General features: G+C 41.7%; 1 protein-coding gene across 5 annotated transcripts in view; it reads left to right on the plus strand.

Moving 5' to 3' along the window:
- NBEAL2 (neurobeachin like 2) overlaps positions 1-21,458 on the plus strand; it is a 154,009-nt gene that overhangs the window by 30,371 nt on the left and 102,180 nt on the right. The window contains exon 1 of one of the 5 annotated variants that reach the window (XM_072653396.1): positions 19,772-20,127. The exons of the other annotated variants lie outside the window; for them this stretch is intronic. Coding sequence (XP_072509497.1) covers positions 19,975-20,127 — 153 coding nt within the window. The 5' untranslated portion in view covers positions 19,772-19,974. Of the gene's footprint in view, positions 1-19,771; positions 20,128-21,458 lie in introns of those variants that run through there. 5 annotated transcript variants of the gene reach the window in all.

Here is a 21,458-nt window from a genome sequence, read left to right on the forward strand (position 1 = left end):
TCACTGTGCAGCCCAGCAGATGGTCTGTCCATCTGTTATTATTTACTCTTAGTATATGAGACATCACCTCCTTTTCATGGTGACCTATGAAATAGTTTCCTCATCCATAAAATGGGAATAATGATACTTTACTTCCTTCACAAGGATCTTGTGAAGAAAATTTTCTATCAAGTTTAAAGGGCTAGAGAAACGTGAACTGCAAAGATGATGCATGAACCATGGACTAGGAGGGGCCATTGCCTAGGTGGAGTTTGCAGGGGAAAGAGCTGACCTTCATTCCAAGGGAGAAGGTAACTAGAGGTCTCAGGGTTTGGAGAATGGCTTAACATAGATCCTTCTTTCCTTTGTCCAAGGTTGCACCACTCATTCATTTGTTCATTCATTCCCCAAATATTTATTAAATCCTCTTGTGTGCAGAGCTCGATGCCGGATCATGTGCTTGGCTTGAGAGGAGATAGTTTAGTGTCAGTTTAGATGAAACATAGTCTCCCATGAAAAGGAACAGTTATAGCAGTTTGGCAGCTGTGTGGAGAAAGAACTGGAAGAATGAAAAGACTTGGCAGGGGCCAGTGAGGCTATTGCAATAGACCAGGTGAGGGCAATGAGAGCAGGGATATGGCAGGTATACAGGTAACTATAATACATAAAGTTACGTGAAAGGTACATTGTTGGTGATCAGTCATGTCCAATTCTAGGTGACTCCATTGACTTTTTTCCATGGGGTTTTCTTGGCAAAGATACAAGAGTGGTCTGCCATTTCCTTCTCCAGTATATCCCCATTTAACAGATGAGGAACTGAGGCAAATAGAGGTTAAGTGACTTGCCCAGGGTCACACAGCTAGTAAGTGTCTGAGGCCCAGTGTTCTATACACTTCACCACCCAGTTACCCCCAGAGAGGTGTAAACTGAGTGCTATATGTGATCTGATGGGGAAGGGCATCTTGTACTGTGGAAAGATTGCTGGATTTGGAACCAGACCACCTGTCTACCAAACCCAGCGCTGTCACTTACAGAGTCACAGAATTTGAAAGTTGGAAAGGATCTTAGCATCCATCTAATGCAACCCATACATGAATATATGCAACAAGTAATCATCCAGCCTCTGCTTAAAAACCTCCAAAAAAGTGTAACCTCCTAGGCAGCCTATTCCAATTTTTAATAGTTCTAAATGTTAGGAATTTGCCGCTTTGTAACTTCAACCTATTCTGGTGAAATAACTGTTTATGACCTCTGGAGCCCAACAGAATAAGGCTAAACCCTTCGCCACATGATAGTCCGTTAAATGCTTTGAAGACAGTTATCATTTTCCCTTTAAAGTTTAGTCAAAGCTATGCTTCTAGGTCTGTGTCCCAAAGAGATAAAAAAAATTGGACAAGGACCCCCATGTACAAAATTATTTATAGCAGCTCTTTTTGTGGTGGTCAAAAACTGGAAATCAAGGGGATGCCCATCGATTGGGGAATGACTGAACAAGTTATGGCATATAAATGTAATGGAATACTATTGTGCTGTAAGAAATGATGAACAGGCAGACCAGAAAAACCTGGAAAGACTTACATGAGCTGATGCTGAGTGAAGTGAGCAGAACCAGTCCATGGTACACAGTAACAGCCGCAGTGTGTGATGGCTGATTTTGAGAGGTTTAACCTTTTTTCACAATGCAAAGACCTAAAACAATTCCAAAGGACTCATGATGGGAAATTTTCACAGAGATAACTGGAGTCCGAATGCAGAGCAAAGCCGACTATTCTCTTTTGTGTTTTGTTTTCTCTTTCTCCTGGTTCTCCCAATCGTTCTAATTCTGTGCAACATCGCTCATGTGAAGATGTGTTTAATAGCAATGTACTTGTAGAGCCTCCATCAGATGGCATATTGCCATCTTGGGTAGGGAGGCAGAGAAAATTTAAAACTTATGGAAATGAATGTTGAAAACCAAAAATAAACTAATTAAAAAAAATAAAGTTTAGGCAAATCTAGTGCAGTTCTTTCAGCCAGTTCTCGGGTGACATGGACCCCAGGTGCTTCTTGATTGCTCTCCAGTTTATTCATATTGTTCTTAAACCCTGAGATGAACACAGTACTCCAGATTAGTTTGAGCTAAGGGCAGATGAGACAGTCTTTACAATAGGACAATCACCTTTGTGTTCTTGGAAATTCCTCCCCTTATTATGTACCCCAAGATCACTTTATTGGTGATTTTGCCTCCTTATATTGTACTTATCATCCACTAAAACCACCAGATCTTTTTCTTTTCTTCTTCCTCATCTTTTTTTTTTTTTCCTTTTGGTGAGGCAATCATGGTTAAGTGACTTTTCCAGGGTCACACAGCTAGTTAATGTTAAGTGTCTGAGGTCACATTTGAATTCAGGTCCTCCTGACTCCAGGACCAGTGCTCTATCCACTGCATCACCTAGCTGCCCCCAGATCTTTTTCAAAACAACTGTTTAATCTTATCTCCCCTATCTTATATTTGTAAAATTGATTTTTTTTTGTTCTCAAGCACAAGGCACTACATTTATTGCTGTTCAGTCTCATGATTCAGTTCAACACAGGGCAAGTCTGGCATCTCAGGATCCTATTTAATCCTAATTTTATCATCCATTGTGCTAGCTATACAAGTTATTGGTAAAAAATGTCAAACAATACAGGGCCAAGCACAGATCCCTGAAGCACTTTACTGCCAAGTTAACACTGAACCATTTCATGAGTCTTTGAGTCCAGCCATCCAACCATTCCAAATCTATCTGACTGTATCATAGTCTAATTCACAGCTCTCCATTTTTTCCACAAGGATAGTATGAGATAATTTAACACTTTGCTGAAATCTAAGTAAATGATATCCATAGAATTCCCCTTAGCAACTGGTTTAGTAATCTTTTCCAAAAAAGAAACGAGATTAGATGATATGACTTGTTCTTGATAAAGCTACTTTTAGTAATCATGGATTCTTTTTGGAACTGTTTGCTAACCATCTCTTTAATAAGCCATTCTAGAGTTTTCCCAGGAATAAGTCACGCTCCCTGATTTTGTTCTCTTTCCTTTTAAAAAATTGGGACATTTGTCCTCGAATCTTACGGCACTTCTCCCATTTTTCATAACCTTTCAGATATCCCTGAGAGTGACTTTGAAGCCACATCTGCAAGTTCTTTCAGTACCCAAGGATGTAGTGAATGAGAGCCAAGTTACCTGAATTTATCAAAGACAGCCAGATGTTCTCTTATTATCTCCTAAATCATTTTGGGTATTCATCTCTGTTAGTCATTTTTCTGCCATTTTAATATGTTAAAATCACGTTCCGTTGCAGAGAAAATAAAAGTTTTTCCCCTTCATTGTCAGTTATCTCATCGACCCTAAGTAAGGGTTCCATCTCTACTTTCATCCTCCCTTTTCACCCGATGTAACTGAAAAAAGAAAATCCTATTTTTTTAATTGTCCTTAGCTGCTCTGTCCAGTCTCAGCTTATTCTGAGCATTAATATTCCTGACATTCTTTTTTTATGGGACCATAACATACCCTTGTATTTACCTCCTGCTTTTTGGCCTAGTTTCGTTTCCATTTTTCTTACATTTGTTTTTAAAATCTACATTGATTGGTGAGCTCCCTGTGCATCCACATTTGTCTCTTTCGACAAATTCCATTTTTAACTCCTTATTGAAGTTATTTCTCTTTCTGTCTTCAGAATTTCATTCTTGAGCATCTCCCATCTCTCTTCAGCTGACTCCCTCTGAAGCATTTTAATCCGTGTGATTGTAACTAGCGTTCCTCTCTCTTTGAAATCTTCTTTCCCAAAATCTAGAGTATGGGTCAAAATATGCCCATATTTCCTTTTCTTCTTTATCCCAGACTCTAGGATGGAAGGCTCACTTTTCCCAAGGTACCCATCATTTCCTTCTGAACAAACAGTTCCTCCCTGTTACTGAGAATCATAACCAGAATAGAATTTCTTCTTCTTAGTTCCTTCCATCTTTGGAAGGATGAAATGATCACTAAGGCAAGTTGAGAAAGTCTTAGCTTCTCCGCTTCTGGCAGAGAGAGTTCCAGGAGCTATCTCGACAAGTCCCCTATCACCAGTACATCCAACCTCTGTACTAGACTTGTGATGTGTTTCCCAAACTCTTCAGCTATTTCCTTCTTTCTAGGTTGTCTATAGCATGCTCCAATGACAAAATCACTTGTTTTTCCCCAGATTGACTTTCACCCACATAGTCTCAATCATGCTTTTCTTCTCAGTTCCTGTATTGCTTCATTTGAATGTACCTTCTTAAGATGCAATGCTCATCCTCACTTATCATCCTTTAAAGGGGTGAGACATTGGTGTCTGAGGTTTCTTTCGTTTCTTGATCTATGACCATATGACTAGAGGGCCTCTGAGATCTTTAGCTAAAGAAAGCATATTTATCCTGGGGAAAAGAAAACTTTGGGAAGATACCATAGCTGTCTTGCTATGTGTGAAGGACTGTCTTGTAGAGGGGAGATTAGGATTAGATTCATGTTTGACTCCAGAGGCGAGTCTGGGAACAAAAAGTAGTCTCCATATTGAACGTATCTAGGGAACTTCCTACACCAAAACATCCCTCTATGAACACCATTCTTCTATGGGTGTTGTCTTTCCTAATTAGAATATAAATTTCTTGAAGGTAGAGACTTTCTTACTTTTTGAATTTGTGTAACCAAAACTTAGTATAGTGCCTAGCACTTAAACATTTTAACACTTAGAGCTGCCCAAAATTGGAATGGGATGTATTTAGAGATAGTAGGTTCTCCTTCCCTGAAGCTCCTCGAGCAGAGGCTGGATGACCACTCATTGAGCATGTTATAATGAGAATATCTTTTATATATAGTTTGTACTAGAGAGCTCCTAAGATCCCTTCTTACTCTCAGATTCTGTGGTTTTTCTCTTTCTAAATCTGAGGTCCTATAATTCTGATGCATCAACAAAGATTTATTAAGCCCTTGTGTGCCAGACATTGTGATAGGTTCTAGAGATGCAAAGACAGAAATGAAATCATTCTTGCATTCAAAGAGCTTGCATTCTACTGGAGGAGCTGTCATATACACACTTAAGTATATACAGAGTAAATACGAGGTAATTTTGAAGGGGAGCCACTTAGCTGCTGGAGGGATCCGATTATTGAGGTGAGTTTTGAAGGAAGCAAGTGATTCTGAGAATGAAGGAGAGGAAGGAGTGCATTCGAAGTACGGGAAACAGACTGTGCAAAAAAGCATAGAATTGGTGGTCCCCCCTCAAAAAATTACTTAGTATTTACCCTGTATGTATCTGTATTTAAAGGTATGTGTTGTTTTTCCTCCACTTGTGCCACCCCTCCTCTTTCCCCGCCAAGAAAACCAGAATAGAGGTTCCTTGCAGGCAGGGGTTGGTTTTTTTTGTTTGTTTGTTTTTGTGTCTCCAGAGCATAACGCAATGTTGGTGTTTAATAAATGATTGTTGAATTGAAGAGAGCCAAGTATAGACTTTTGGGTGGCGCCCATATTAAGAAATCCAGAAGAGGAAAAGGATTGGTGATGAGTCACTGAAGGATCACAGATTTAGATTTCAAAGGTACCTTAAAAGGTCATCTAAAATAGTCCTTGAAGACTTATATGAACTGATACAAAATGAAGTGGGCAGAACCAGACGTTGGACACAGTAATAGCAATATTGTGTGATGATCAGCTGTGAATGACTTAGCTATTCTCAGCAATCCAGTGATCCAATGGAAGATAATTCCAAAGGACTTTTGATGAAAACGCTATCCACTTCCAGAAGAAGTGATGGCATCAGAACGCAGATCAGAGGAGACTTTTTTACTTTCTTGCTTTTTCTTGCTTTTTTTTGGTCTGTTTTCTTTTGTAACATAGCTAATATGGGACTATATTTTGCATGACTGCATGTGTATGATCTGTATCAAATTGCTTGCCTTCTGAGGAGGGGATAAGGGAAGAAAGGAGGGAGAGAATTTGGAACTCAGTTTTTAAAAATGAATGTTAAAATTTTTTTACATGTAATTGGGGAAAAAATAAAGAGAAAAAAATTAAAAACAAAATGCAAAATAAAATAACTCCCTCATTTTATAGATGAGGAAAATGGATAAGAGAGTTGAAGTGATTTTCCTGAGGTCACACAGAGGGCAAGTGACAGAACTAGGATTAGAACCCAGACACTCTGACTTCAAAACCATTTTGAAGTTCTTTCCATTATGCCATGCTGCTCCATATCCAAGTTGTCCACAGAGGTAGAAAGAGACTATACAGACCTTGAAAGTGAGGGACAAGAGATATATTACTATTCCCAATGCAGCAAGGTAGGTTGAAGTTTGATGTCAGGAAGTACTTTCCCAATCGTGGAGGTTGATGGAGAGATGTGGGCAAGAGATTTGGGGGTGGGGTGGGGAGGGCACCAAGGGAGATATCGGGTCCTTGTTGACATGAGAGAGGAGTCTAACTTTTCAGAAGCAGGTGTGACCAGGTGTGAAGGAGCTAAGGAAAGAATAGCAGACTCATCCTTATGAAGAAACAAGTCCCTTTTTTAGCTCCCAGCACCATTGTACTGTGCATTGTCTGATGCTAGCTCAACTCCCTGAAGCAAGGAGTGATTGAATGGTTTGTATTTTCTTAAGAGTCTTCCCTCAAGAAGCTAATCCTCTCCCTACTAGCATTTTATTTTTTATTTTATTGTGGAAATATTTCATTGAGAGGTACCTAGGTGATGCAGTGGACTGGGAGTGAGGAAAACCTGAGTTTGAATTCCAGCCCAGGTACTTCTAGCTGTGTGACAAGTGTGACAAGTCACTTAATTTCCTTCATCCTCAGTTTCCTCATCTGTAAAATGAGAAGAAGAAGAGCTCCTGCCACAGGGTTGTTTTGGGCATCACTTGTGATAACATATGTAAAGTACCTTGGAAACCACAACACTCTATACAATGCTAGCTATCATGGTCATCATGATCCCATGATTATCAGGGAGCTCCTGGTGTGGAAACCACCTCTACTAATACAGATCAGTACCTGCTCTACTACTTACAGTGCAGGTTCAGAGAGCTAGCTGCCTAGGGCGTTGAGAGGTTAGCTCAGGGTTAAACAGTCTGTGTGTCTCATAGATGGAACTTGAACCAGTCTCCCTGACTCCAAGTCCAGCTTTGTGTGCGCTATAGATAGTGGCCTCTCTGGGTAATGCTTTTAACCTAGAAAGGGTTTGCCCAGGCCCAGGACCTGGCATGCTAGGATGGTTGGTTTTGAAGAAGCTTAACTTCCTGTCAGGGCAAGGGGTCTGAGTTTGCCCACACTGGGATAGGTGTGATTGGCTGTCACCAGACTCCCTCAGAGTCATGGTGGAGCTAGTCCAGTTTTTAGTGGAATAAGCACTTTGTAAGTTTTTTGACCCGAAACCCTGGGAGGCAGCTACTTGGATAAAGCAAGCTATGCTGTTGCTTGTCTGTCTCACTTTCCTATTTCCCTCCTTGGGGACAAAGGTGGAGCAGAATAATATGTATGAACTTGTGTTTCTTTGGGTGGAGAGGATGCCTTCCTGGAGATCTCAAAGCACTTTACACAATGTGTTCTATTTCTGTTCTTTTGTCTCCATGGGGAGAGACTAGCAATAACTCTGTTTACATGAGGAAATATCCCAAGTGGGAAAACATCATATGCTGTGGAGGCTTCAATTTTAATTCAGCTAACAATGGTCAAGCAGCTTTCTTGCGCAAAGGTTAGATGGGGTATCTTCATGGAGCTCCCCATGTAGGAATAGGGATGAGATACAAAATAACCTTAATATCTGTTACGTGGTAAGTGCCTCAGAGGTGGGTAGAATACAATGTGAAGCCACATGGCAGGGGACAGTAACTATGTGTGTTTGGTGAGGTGGGGAGGGGCAGTCACTTGCTGATCTTGGTATAATGAAAGTGCAAAGGAGGGTATAATCCAGGTGAAGGTGCTCTAGAGGAAATCAGGAAAGGCTCAATGGACAGATGACACCTTAGCTAGACCTTGAAGGAAGAGGATTTTTTTTTTTTTGGGAGGCAGAAAATTTGGCTTTGAATCCCAGCTGTGCTGAGGGGATATTAGCTAAACCAGTTTTGGACTATATGTAATTAAGTTTCTCTCTCTAAGAAAGGAGCTAGACTAGGTCATCTTCAAGATTCTTTCAGCTTTAACTTCTGTGATTGTTGATGATAATAGATAATGATAGATTGTAATCTATGATAGGAACACTGCTAGGCAGACATTCCCTTCTTAGGGAACTAAAGAGCCAGTTTTCTTCGGAGATGTTTGAAGTCCATCTTGTAGGAAGGAAGTGGGTTCAGGAGGAGGACAGTGTCTTCCTCTCTCATAGGATAGGAGAGGACTCCATTGTGGTCCTGGCCAAACTCCAGCTTTCGGGACATCTACCTTCTTCTCTCCCACTCCGACGTTTCTCCTTCCTACCTTTGTGACTTAGACAAATTTCTCTCTTCTCTGTGAGTCTGTTCCCTCATATTTAAAATAAGGAGGTTGGACTGGTTCAGAAATGTCAGACTCCAAAACCTGTGTGCTTCAGAATTCCCCAGTATAGCCTGAACCAGATTAAAATGTCATTGGGAACTATTTAACAAAACAAAGAAAACTATAATACGACATTTGTTCAGTTGCTTTTCAGTCATGGCTGACACTTCATGACTGCATTTGGCATTTTCTTGGCAAGCATGCTAGAGTAGTTTGCCATTTCCTTTTCCAGTTTATTTTATAGATGAAGACTCTGAGGCAAACAGCGTTACATGACTTGCTTAGGGTCACACAGTTAATCTGAGGCCAGATTTGAACCCTGGAGCATGAGTCTTTTTGATTCTAGGTCTCGAATTCTATCCAGTGTGCCACCTATAATACAACATAGATAATGTTGATTTGTAGTTTTCTAAGTCTGTTTCTATTTGAGTTTGACACCACTGGATTAGATGATATCTAAGTTCTCAACTCCGACAAGAACCAGTGATCCAAAAATAGAATTGTCCAAAAGCAAAATACATAAGCCTTGGGAAGTCATGGCTTTATTTTCACTAGTGGTCTCCAGGCAGCGGCAGAGATGGTAATTTGTCCAAGGTAGTTGCTGTCTAGAGGACTAGATGACCTCTGAGTCTTTTCCAGTTCTGGGATTCAGAGATTTTGTGATCCTGTGATTCTACCCCCATCCCCACTCCACTCACCCCAAATCACTTCAGCTTGCCCTAAGGCCAGAGAGAAGGGGACAGTTGATGGGTATTGAGGCTAGGGGCCAGGTTCCTCCCTTTCTCTTCCTGGCTTCCAACCCCTCAAAAAGCAAAAAACACAAAACAAAAACCCAACATAAAGCCCAGCCTATTGCCTAATCAAAACCCTCCTATTCTGATTTCAGGGCTTGCTCCCAGTTAAGGATCCAAAATTAATGTGTTACTGTCTTCCAGGGAAATACTTTGCATTTTAACTGTAGGGGAGGATGAATTCCTGCTTGAGGGGGGCTTCAGGATGATTAGGGACAGGTGGGGTCCTTCTGGGTGCCATTGCTTGGGAAGGTAGATGTTGACACTTCCTGCTGAGGGTAGCTCATAAGTCTGGCATGACAGGGGCGAAAGCAGCAGATAGATTTTTGGAGGTAGAGGATCTGAGTTCAAATTTCAAGTCTGCTACTAGGATAGGACCTTAGGTTTAGAGGTTACAAGCCTTTGAGAGACAGTCTAGTCCAGTTCTTTGATTTTTATAGATGAGGAATCAGATGTCTAGAAGGATAAGTCTTATGCCCAAGGTCACGTAACAGAACCATGATTTGAGCAGGTTTCCAACTTGCTTCCTGTGTGACTTTTCATTGTCTTATTCATCTATTTTACTTGTGATTTTAGGGTCATTTAAGCTCTGAGTCTCAGTCTCCTATGTAAAAGATGTCTATGACCGTGGATTAGATGGTCTTTAAGGACCATCAATTCTGACATTCATTCATGACCACATCTCCCTTTCTCTTCCAGTGAAATGTGGGATTCGAGTACCTCTAAACATGTTTGCAGTGGGGGGTGGGAGTTATACCCTCTCAGAAACACAGTGAATGGACATGTGGATGGAAGGGGCTTGGGAATGTCTGTAGAAGCTGGAGGGAAGAGAAAGCCATGTATAGAGGGTGGGGAGGGGGCAGGGCAGGAAATGGCATTGTTGGACAGAATTTTAATGGAGAATCTGGGAACTTGAGTGCTAGGCTTGGTGCTCATCGTCTGGGTTACCTATTTCCCCTGTATGAGCTTCAATTTTTTTTATCTATAACAGAGTAATGGGTGAGACTAGAACAAGATAATCTTTAGGGGCTTGTCCAGCTCTGACAGACAGCAGTTCTGTGGCTCCTGGTGCCATTGTCCAGACCAAAAAAGCAATTCCAACAAAGACATCTTGAGAAGGTGACTTCACCTCTTTGGGCCTCAGTTTCCTCATTTGTAAAATGAGGGGAAGTGTGGGGTAGATAATCTCTTCCACTCCTAAATACTACAAGATGATCTTTTCCCCTTTCCCCTTCGGAAGAGTTACCATGGCATCCATCCCAGGAGTGGGGATTGAAGCTGAGGATTGTCATGGAAACCAGTATTTGGGGCGGGGGGAGATCAGGTAATCCCAAGGGTTGCTATGACAACTGTTTCTGAGAGAGGGTGAGGAATTCTGGAGATTACCATGGAAACTGATAAAGAGGTAGGAGAGTTCTGAGGTTACCATAGCGACTCTGGAGGGTAATCCTAGGAGTTGCTGTGGAGACAGGGGGGAGAGTGAATTCCAGGGGGTTGTCATGGAGGCCAGGAAGGCTTCCTTCAAGCTGAAAGGTCCCAATTGTCTTTCCCACTCTGCCCTTTGGACTCTTTGTATCCTCAGCAGGTATGTGAGAGAAATATATGGTAGGCTCTAGAAGCTTGTATTCTTGTGTCTGAGCTACGTGGTGCCTGGGAGGAAGAGATGAAGGTCATTGAATTCTAATCCCTCCCCTTTACCCGAGGAGAAGCGTGCTGAGGTTTGTGTCTCACATGCAGAAAGGAAGTACCATGTGGCTCCTCCTCCAATTGCTTAAAATTCTGAAGGACATCTTTATTTTTTTCATTGGAGCCTTGGAATCTGTAGACGGTTCTTTCTCTTGGATCCAGGCAGCAATATTCCTTCTTCCCCAAACCCAGCACAGGCAGAGTTAATCACTGACATTTTACTTAGATTTTTCATTAGGAGAATCCACATACTTCCGTGGAGTAGCACATTCCAACATGTTGTGGTCTGGAGGTTTAACCTACCTTCTGACCTCTATGTCTCTTATTGCAACACAAGTCTGTCTCCTCTCCCTTCATCCCTTGGGGCAACTGCTCCCCCTTCTATCTGGGGCATCAAATTAGCACACCTTAGACTTGGAAGGGACTTTAGAGGTTATATAATCCAACCTCATAACTCATGCCAGAATTTTATCATATCCAATCTTTGCTCTGAAAGTTCCAGGGGGTGGGGAGCTCACTACCTTTTGAAACGACCCATTCATTTCTTTGTTAGATGATGCTCATTGGTTTTTTTTTTTAAGTAGTTACTTGTACTGAGCTGAAATTTACATTCTCTGTGTCTTCTATCTGTTATTCCTTGTTCTATACCTGAGCTAAGCAGAACAAGTCTGTTCCACCTTTTCATATGTAGCCCTTCAAAAGTTAAGGGCAGCTATATTGTGTCTCCCTCAGAGTCTTATCTTCTATAGTCTCTTCGGCTAGTACTAGGATGGTATTATCTTCAGTGCCCACACCATCCTGATCACCCTTGTATGAAGGGGCTCCAACTTGTTAAAAGTCCTTTCTAAAATGTAGGGCCAAGGACTGGATGTAGCATCCTAAATGAGATCTGACCAGACAACGGACAGCATGACAACTGCTGTTCAATTCTAGATACGTTTCTTCTCATGATGTAATCTAAGATACGTTAGCTTTTTTTTTAATTGTTTTTTTTAGTAGCCAGGTCATATCAAGGTATTAGAGACTGGATAAAACTGCTGGTCTTTTTCATATATCTTGCTATACCAATAGTTTAGCTTTAAAAGAAGGACTTTACGTTTATCTTTGTTCTATTTCCTCTTGTTGATTTCAGTGCAGAATTTAGCTTAAAATAATTTTGAATACTGATTCTGTCATCCAAAATATGAATAATTCTTTTCAGTTTGTATCGCTTGTAGATTTGATATGAATACCTTTAATTCATCAATGAACACTTATCTGCTTTATCTACTATCAACAAACAGGTGTCTACTATTCTTAATAATAAATTCAAGGCTCTGTGCTTGGTAATGGGGATACAAAGATGAAAACAAAACAATTTAAGAAGCTTATAGTCTACTAGGGTACCAAAACTGAAAACAAATTAATATCTTTCAAGATAGGTTGTAATAAGATGAGAGATGAATCTAAAGTTCATTAGGAACATTTGAAGAAGGGAGTGATCGTTTTTAGCTGTGGAAATCAGAGATGACACCTGAGATAGACCTTTTTTTTAAATTCTGAAATTAATAAATACTAAATAAAGTGAGCATTTTAAGGGAGAGAATTTCAATTAGTCAAGATAAAGAAGACTCCTAATCCAATCCTTGGGGAACAGTCTGAAAGCCGTGGAGGGAAGAGAGGACAGGATGAGATCAGGGAGCAGTGGGTCCAGTCTGATTGAAACAAAGAATTTGTAGAGGGAAATATGTCTGGAAGGGCAAGTTGGAACCAAATTGGGGGAAAGGGTGTTACCATGCTGAGGAATTTTATTTTATTCTGTTGGTATTTAAGTTCCACCAGGAGTGACATGGTCAGACCTGTATATGAAGAAGATTATGTTGGCTGCTATATGAATGATGAAGTAGAGGGATGAGACTGGAGTCAGGTGGACTAGTTAGGAGGTTATTATAATGGTTTATGTACAATGTAACGAAGCCTAAACTAGGTTGAGAGAATGGAATAGATGCTCAGAATATTTTAGAGGTAAGATTTTGTAAGACTTACCAACTGATTGGATATGGCGGAGGGGGCAGTCAGATAACTCTGCATGACTGGAAGGGATCGTGGTGCTGTCAACAGGACGGAGCCCTGGGAGAAAGGGCATGTTCAGGGGTGGGGGTATAATTAATTCAATTTAGGACATGTTGAGTTGGAGGTATTGGTACAGTGGTCAAATAGAGATGTTTCACAGGATGGAGTTACAAGAGAGATTAGAATTAGGACTGAATTTTGGGGTAGGAGAGGTAGTTAAAGTTGTAGTTATTAATGAGATTGGCATGGGAGAAAGTCAGAAGAGAGGAGAGGGTCAAGGACAGAGCCTTGGAGAACAACTGTCCTTAGGGAGCAGTACTAGGGTTTGAACCTTTGAGGAACATTTAAGGAGTGTTGGATGGATAGGAGAAGCAGAAGCCATGAGAGGGTACATTATTTAGTTAAAGGACCTGATCAGCAGCGTTTTCTGTGATCAGCCCAATTGTTGGTAAGTGCTACATAGGATAGAGCCAGAGAGAGTGTGCCTTGCCATTTAAAAAAAGAATGCTTTAAATTTATGTACTGGGCTGAAAATTCTTTCCCTCCAGATTGAGTTATTGATTTATATGTTAATCAACTTTTCCAGGGGACAGTTGAGTCTGTTCTGAATCTGTTTAATTATACCTTCATCCAGACAACTTCATATTTATTCACAAAATATAATAAAATACATTGTTAAACTCTTTGCTGAAATAAAGACATATTAACATTTTTCTGATTTATATGGAGGCCTTATAGCATTATGGGCTCAGTGGATAAAGAACTGGGAAGACCTAGGATCAAGTCTTATCCCTACCATGTAATGGCTCTGTGATCTTAGAAGAGTGTTTCAGGCATCTGTCTGTCAACAACTATAAATTTCAGAGGGGTTGTCAACCTGCATTGGTAGAGGAATTTTCCTTGCTGGTTTTTCTCTAGACCAGAGGTGTCAATTACATGTCCTGTAGACCTCCCAGTGCTCTGCAGTACATCCATGATATAGATTAAAATATGATTGATAAATAATGAACATAGCATTTAATTTTAAAAGTAAGTCAATATGCAAGGATCCTTATGAACAGATTTTTTGTTATTGTCGCATCATTCAGTTTTGTCCAAATCTTTGTGACCCCATTTGGGCTTTTCTTGGCAAAGATGCTGGAGTGGTTGGCCATTTTCTTTTCCAGATAATTTTACAGATGAGGAAACTGGGGCAAACAGGGTTAAATGATTTGCCCAAGGTTACGTAGCTATCAAGGTCTCTGAAACCATATTTGAACTCAGAAAGTTGAGGCTCTGCACTCTATCCACTGCACCACCTAGCTGCACTAAGGTACTAACGTACAAATTAATGTCCCCCATTTCTATTTGAATTTTAAACCATTGCTCTAAACCAATGAAACTATAGATCTGGTTCAAAATATAGTGAGTCTGGGATCCTTTCAAAAAAAGAGATATGTCTGATTTGGTGTTATGTGGCCTTAGTGAAGGAACCTATACTGGCTCCTAGTGATCACTAGGTTGTTTTTTTTAAAGTATTCAGTGGTTGATTTTTAGAATTTAATGGGTTATTAATAGGAAACATGGTGGCAAAATGACTAACTCAGAGTCACAAATGCGCTAAATGTCAGAGCTAGGATGTAAGCTCAGATCTTCTGATTCTAAGTGATCTTGCATGGTGTTTTTTTCCACTACTCCATACTACCTCCCGTGGGAGACATAGGAAAAGAACCAGATGTGATTGAAGCCCTCAGTGAGCTCCCACATAATTAGGGAGACATGAGTCACAAGTGAAGCAGAGGACTATATATTGTATGCTCAGTGTCAGAATGAGAAGCGAAAGCAGTGAGTCCTGCAGGGAGGAAGAAGATCTTATTGCAGGCTTTCTATAGTGGGTGGGACTGCTGACAGTCTTTACCCTCTTTACTCCTAAACTCTAAATCATCCTTCACGGGCTCCCATGTTGAACCTTTGAAGGACTGTTCTTTGTTGACAGATCTAGTTACATCACTCCTCTGCTCTGATCCCCTGTAGTAAAAGGTTCTTTTGCCTGGAATTCAAGATCCTCCTGAATCTCATTCTGTCTTAGCTTTCCTGGCTGCATTTTATAAAATCATAGACTGTAAATTGGAAGGTGCTCCAGAGAATGTCTGGTCCAAACCATCCCTGAACAGAAATCCTCACTAGCAGCAATCCAGCTTCCACTTGGCAACCGCTAGTGAAGGTATCTTACATTACTCCCCTTCATGTGTTCTCTGTTCTAGTCAGACTAGGTGACTTTGTTGCCCTGAACATGCCACATTTCTCTTGCTTCTGAATTTTTATTCCTGCTCTCCTTACATGGGGAATGTTCTTCCCTCCCTCCCTTTTCCCTTTTGAAATCTACCTCATCCTTTGCTAATCAGCTCAAACATAATCACCTCCAGGAAACCTTCCTAATTCCCTCTAACCCTAATCAACAATGAACTAGGACTTCACATAATATGTGGCTTGGACTTTTCTTAATGTACTTATCCTTTTATATCATATAATAGTTGCTGTACATGTGTGGTCCATGGTACTTTGTGCTGAGGACACATTTAAGGACTTCTTGTGAAAGTGATCAGCTGTATTCAGGGTCTAGTGACTTTGTTGATACTTGGCTGGCCAAATTGGTGAGGAATTAGGTCAAGAGCAAAACTGGCAGAAGAAGGGGTCATCTTCCTGTGGAGAAAGTACTGAGAGTTAGTTTGGGAACTCCAAGTTTTCCTTCTTTTTTCATGGAATTAGAGTTAGTCATTCCATTTTCTGTCTTTAGTGATAGACCAGGAGAGACTATTAGTTTACAGCTCAACAGACACTAATTTCACACCTACTATGTGCAGAGCCTTACCTTTCTTCAAGTCCTACCATCTCCAAGAATTAATTCCTGACTTCCCTTCATTTCAGTGCCTTTCCTCTGTTGATTCCCTCCAATTTATCCTACATACGTATCTGGCTTGTTGCTAGTTGTTTGAGTATTATCTCCTCCATTAGATTGTGAGCTCCCTGAAAGCAAGGACTGACTTTTGCCTCTTTCTGCACAGTACCTAGCACATAGTAAGCACTTAATAAATATTAATGATATTATAAATATTTATTGACCAAATGACTGGGGAAGATACAGAGTTGAGATGAGACATGGTCCCCATCCACAGATTGCTTACTAAGAAAATGGAGGCCATTCCTTATGAGCCAGCTCCTCTCTTCATCTTAAATACCCGGCCGTCATCTCCCACTCTACTCCTTTTCCTTAGCCACTGATAATCTGGCCCATCTCTTTGCTAAAGCTAAAGATTTGATTCCACCTCCTCTTGTCCTTTCCAGTAGATTTCAAACTCAGTCATCACCATCCCTCTAATGTTAAACTTCTAGCTGTCTGCTGACTCCTTTGCCGCTGCCTTTGTACATGCACAGAAATCTTGCCCATAATTTAAAAGTATTCATTAGACCCTCCCACCCTTTCAAGCTATTGTCTTACAGTTCTCCTCCCCTTTTCAACCAAACTCCTAGAAAAACTGTACCTGTTGCTACCACTTACCCTCTTCTCATTTCTTCCTTAACCTTTGCCATCTAGCATCAGACCACATCAGTCAACTCATGCTGCTGTCTCCAAAGTTACCAATAATTTCTTGATGGTCAAATCTGTCAGTATTTTCTCTGTCCTTGTCTTACTTAATCTTTCTGCTGCAATTTGATATTGCTGGCCACCCTCTTCTGTTGGAAACTCTCCTCTCTCAGGTATTTCATGACATACTTCTCTCTTGGTTCTCTTTCTTCCTGTCTGATCTGTCCTTGAACTTCTCTGCTGACTATTATCCATATTATATCCACAGTTGTAGGTGTTCTTCAAGGCTCTGCCATGGTGCACTTCTTTCCTCTACACTCTCTCAATTGGTCACTTGGTTTCTTTGGGTTTAATTGTCTTTTCTATCGAGATGCCTCATAAATCTATCTATCCAGTCTCTCTTGAGCTTAGTCCCATAACACCAACTGCCTTCTTATTGGACACTTCAGCCTTAGTGTCCTATAGACATCTCAAACTCAACACATCCAAAGCAGGACTTATTATCCTTTCCCTGCAATCTGCCCAACACCCAAACTTTACTATTTTTGTTGAAGGGATCACCATTCTGCTAGACTCTCACATATGTAATCGTGGCATCATTCTCAATTCATCAGTCCCTCTCACCTCTCATCTCCAATTTATTGTCAAATTTTGCTGTTTCTGCCTCCACGATATCTTATATAGCCAACGTCTCCTCTCTGTTCACACAGCTCACCTTTAGTTCAGGTTCTTTCTAACTTCACTGTACATTGTTCTCCTTCCTGCATCCTCCATTAAGCCAAACTGGCTCCAGACATGGCTTTCTAGCACCTTTCTCAGTGCCTTTGAGCTGACCACTCTCCTCACCTGGAAGCCAAGTAGTTTTCACTTCAGCCTCATTGAATCTCTCTCCTTTTAAGACATAGTTCAAGAACCACTCCTATAGGATGTCTTTCTACGTCATCCCGTGTTAGTGCCCATTCATCCTAACTACCCTGTATGCATTGTGTAGATACTTTTTCTGTTAAATTTGGACATCTCTCCCACTGAATGTAATAAAATTCTTGACAGTAAGGATTGTTTCTTTTTCTTTCCTTTTTTTTTTTTGTACTCAAAGTGTCTTACAGTAGGTACTTAATAAATGCTTGTGGATTGTAGCTTAATCTTCTAATTCAAGAAGACTCTTTGCTGGCCTTCCAAAACTTTAGTATGTACACAAAGAAAAAAAATTGTGCATGATAGATGTTTCCCACCTCTGAACTCTTATAGCAATTATCTAGCCTCATTGTTTGTTACTCTCCATCGTGTTCTCTGTGATCTAGACAAGCTGACTGCTTGTCATGCATGGCATTACATCTCATGTCTCCAGGTCGTTCTAATGACCCATTCTGCCTAGAATGTGCTTCATCCTAAATTCCTTATCAAAACCCTTTCTTCCTTCAAGATGTAACTCATGCACCAACTTCTACTGAAGTCTTGATTTGATCACACACACACACACACACACACACACACACCTGTTAGTGGTCTCCCTCCCTAAACACCTTGTATTTATTGTATTTGCTCCGTATATACTTATATGTGTTGGTTGTCTCCCCAGTTGGAATGTCAGCCTCATTCTTTGTCCTCTCAGTGCCTGGCACATAGTAGTCTGTTAACAAATGCTTCATTGATTGATCAAGCAAACTTATTGGGAAGGATAAGATGTTTGATTTGACAAACACTTACTGAGCAGTCCTGGGATTCATACACCAGTGCTCAGCGCTGGGGCAAAGATACATAGCTGAGGTAATACGTAGCTTCTACTCTCAAGAAGTTCCCAGTCTATTAGGAGGATAAGACACTATTAGACATTATTACAGACTATTACATAATGAGGGGGTTGTACTAGATGACCTATGCTTTTCTATAGCTCTGAGTGAATGAATGTATATGTATATGTGGTCCATATATATACAGAGAGACACTGCACATGTATCTATCAGCTTAGTGTATGTGCCTGCTAATGTCTCCAGATCTATGAATGTGGGTGAGGACGCGTGATTTGTAAGGGTCCAGGATCCTAAGTTTTCACATGTGTTCTGCCTCTGTACAGCACCCTCTGCATTTTCCTGTCAGTGTCTGAGCTTACCTGTATTCCTGACTAACATCTGTGCCTGCCTCAGTCTTTCTGGGTCTAGCTTGAGGTATGGTTTCTCTGAATTTGTGTATATGACTGTGAGAATCCAGGCTTACCCATTAACCCTATGGCTTGAAGATCCCTGGATCTGGACCACACACAGTTGTACTGTTTTCTTAGACTCTCTAGTCCAGGATTGTCTTCTGGGCAGACTGTCAGAGGTACCTCTAGGCTTAAAGGCCTGACCACCTGACTTTCTAGCCCTAGGTTTCCTTGCTTGGCCCTCCTTGTATTCTTGGCTATGCTGTCCCTGCCCTGAGTCAGGGAAGGGCAGAGCCATATGGTCTTTCTTCCCAGGATCATAGAAGGATCGTAAGATTTGAAGCTAGAAGGAACCTTAGAGATCATTTAATCCAACCGTCTTATTTTTATAGATGCATAAACTGAAGCACAGGATAGAGAAGAGACTTACCCAAGGTCATGTGGACAATGATAATAGAACAAGGATTAGAACCTAGGACCCCAGACTCCAGATCCTTCGTTCTTCCCGATACACCATGAAGCTTCTGGGTATTAAGGAATTTATGGGGAGAGTGGGGGTGGGGAACGACATTCCTAAGAGGGAACACGGCAGGAGCTGAGCATCATTCTAACAGTGCTGTGCAGAGGGATGGCCACAGTCTGGAGTGGAGAAGGAAATCATAACTTGATTTCCTACAGAGCTTTCTTCATGATGATCCTGTGGAGTGGATAGGGCAAGGATTATAATCCCCATGTAACAATGAAGAAGTTGAAGTTCGGAGTAAATGACTTGGCCAGTATCAGAACCGATGACTCGAAGCAAGGTCTCCAGTTTGATTAATCTTGATACTACACTGCGAGGTATTTTTGTGGAGAATGAGGGTCTCCATCCCTCTTCCCCCAAAGCCTCCCTACCTCTTGCTCTCTTGTTGGCAGGGCCCTAAGCTGTTTTTCCGGCTTTCTGGGCGAGACTGGACAGAGCCTGTTGATGACACCACAGCAAGGGCCCTCCTGAAGTGGGGGGGGGGGGTGTCCCACCTCCTTCAGGTGAGAAGGGGAGGAGATAGGCAGGCATACCTGTCCTGTTTCCCCTCATCCCAGGCCAGGCCTCCTCCCCCAAGGTAGGGCGGGAGGCTAGGCCAGCCTGCATGGGGTGTGGGAGAAAGCCAAGCAGGTTTCCTCATTTCCTCTACCGCTCCCAAGCAATACCTAGAGGGAGGCAGCTTGAGTAGCAACTGGTGGTGGGCAACCGTGTAAGGGAGTGGGACTCATCATTTAACATGCTCACTACCTCCTGCCTGACCCCTTTCCCTTGCCCTGATGATGGGGGAAGCCCCCAGGCAGTGGATGAAGAACCTCACCTGGGTCTGAATTGGAAAGACAGACCTCTGGGGCAAAGACATTCAGGCACCATGGACACCCAGAATGTGGAGGTGAGAGTGAGGTGAAAGTGGGGAAGGGGGAGGAAAGGAAGTGCAGGCATTCACGTTCCAGGCATCCCTCCCAAACTTCTTTGGAAGGAAGGACCTGGATACAGAGTTTCCTCTTGGGGAAAACTGGGACAAGGGAGAAGATGTAATGGGGACAGCAGAGCCTAGAGTTTCTAGTGACTGGCTGTGAGCTGCTGTGATCCTGAAAAGGTGTGCAGTGATCAACCCATATGTGTGTGAGGGCAGGGGAGTTGGCATTGCAGAGGACACCTTTTTAGGATGTAAGTGGGATAATTGGGTATGATCCTAGTAAGGGCATTATTAGGGGCACCTAGTTATAGTGTGTGTTTGATCATAGCTGGTTGTAATGTGTGCTGCTTTTCTGGATTTTATCATTATATACCCTGTGGTTAGAGTCTTCTTAATAGCTCATGCTGGGGGTTCTAGGATTCAGTGTGACTAAAAGAAATTGGTAATGTGTGTTTTGGGGGGTACTAGGTTAGAGTGTATTGCTAGAAGTACTGAGTCGGGTGAGTTTGGGATACCTGGTGCTGGGGTTACTGGGTTTATAATGTGTCTTGTTTAGAGGTATGCTAGGAGTACCTTGCTGAGTGTATTTTGGGACTACCTAATAGTAATGTGATTTGTTTTATCTAGCTAGGATGTTATAGTTAATATCATATTAAAATGGAATTCGTTGTTCCCAATGCTGAGTTACCTGGTTGGGGTATCATTAGAGTTCCCTAGTATGACACTTGGTGAGGGTATTGATGGGGATGTGGCAGGGATGGGAATCTCATTCCATCCTGCACTCACTGACTTTGGACACCTGCTTGACTCAGACTTCCTGCTCCCAGCAATGGTTTCTCTCCTCTTCTTGGTCAGTGGCTCAGTCTTCCCTTCTCTATGGGGCTTCAATCCATCTCCCAAAGGCTACCCCCAGTAATAACTAGGACATGCCCCATTAGACCCTTCTGTTTCTTCAGGGAGTTGACCTTCATGAAAACTGGTGACTAAGCAGTTTGTCTTTGATGCCATCTAGCCTACATTCTCTGTCACCCCATTACCTGGGGCTTGTCTTCTTTGGCCTGGGACTTGGGCTACTCTGCTCCACTCAGTTTAATTAAACTCTATACTCCACTTCATTCCAATCCACTCCGGTCAATTTTGCCTCCCTCTATTCTACTCCAAGATACTTTACTCAATTAACTAAAAAGTCCCCCTCATTGATCCATAGGATCATAGAAATAGAGCTGGAAGGAAATTCAGAAGCCATTTAGGTCCAAAGGAGAGAACTGAGACCCAGGGGAGCTTCAGTGGTTTTCCCCAAGGTT

Source organism: Notamacropus eugenii, chromosome 1 (genome assembly GCF_028372415.1).
Source record: "Notamacropus eugenii isolate mMacEug1 chromosome 1, mMacEug1.pri_v2, whole genome shotgun sequence".
In the NCBI taxonomy this organism is placed as follows: Eukaryota; Metazoa; Chordata; class Mammalia; order Diprotodontia; family Macropodidae; genus Notamacropus; species Notamacropus eugenii.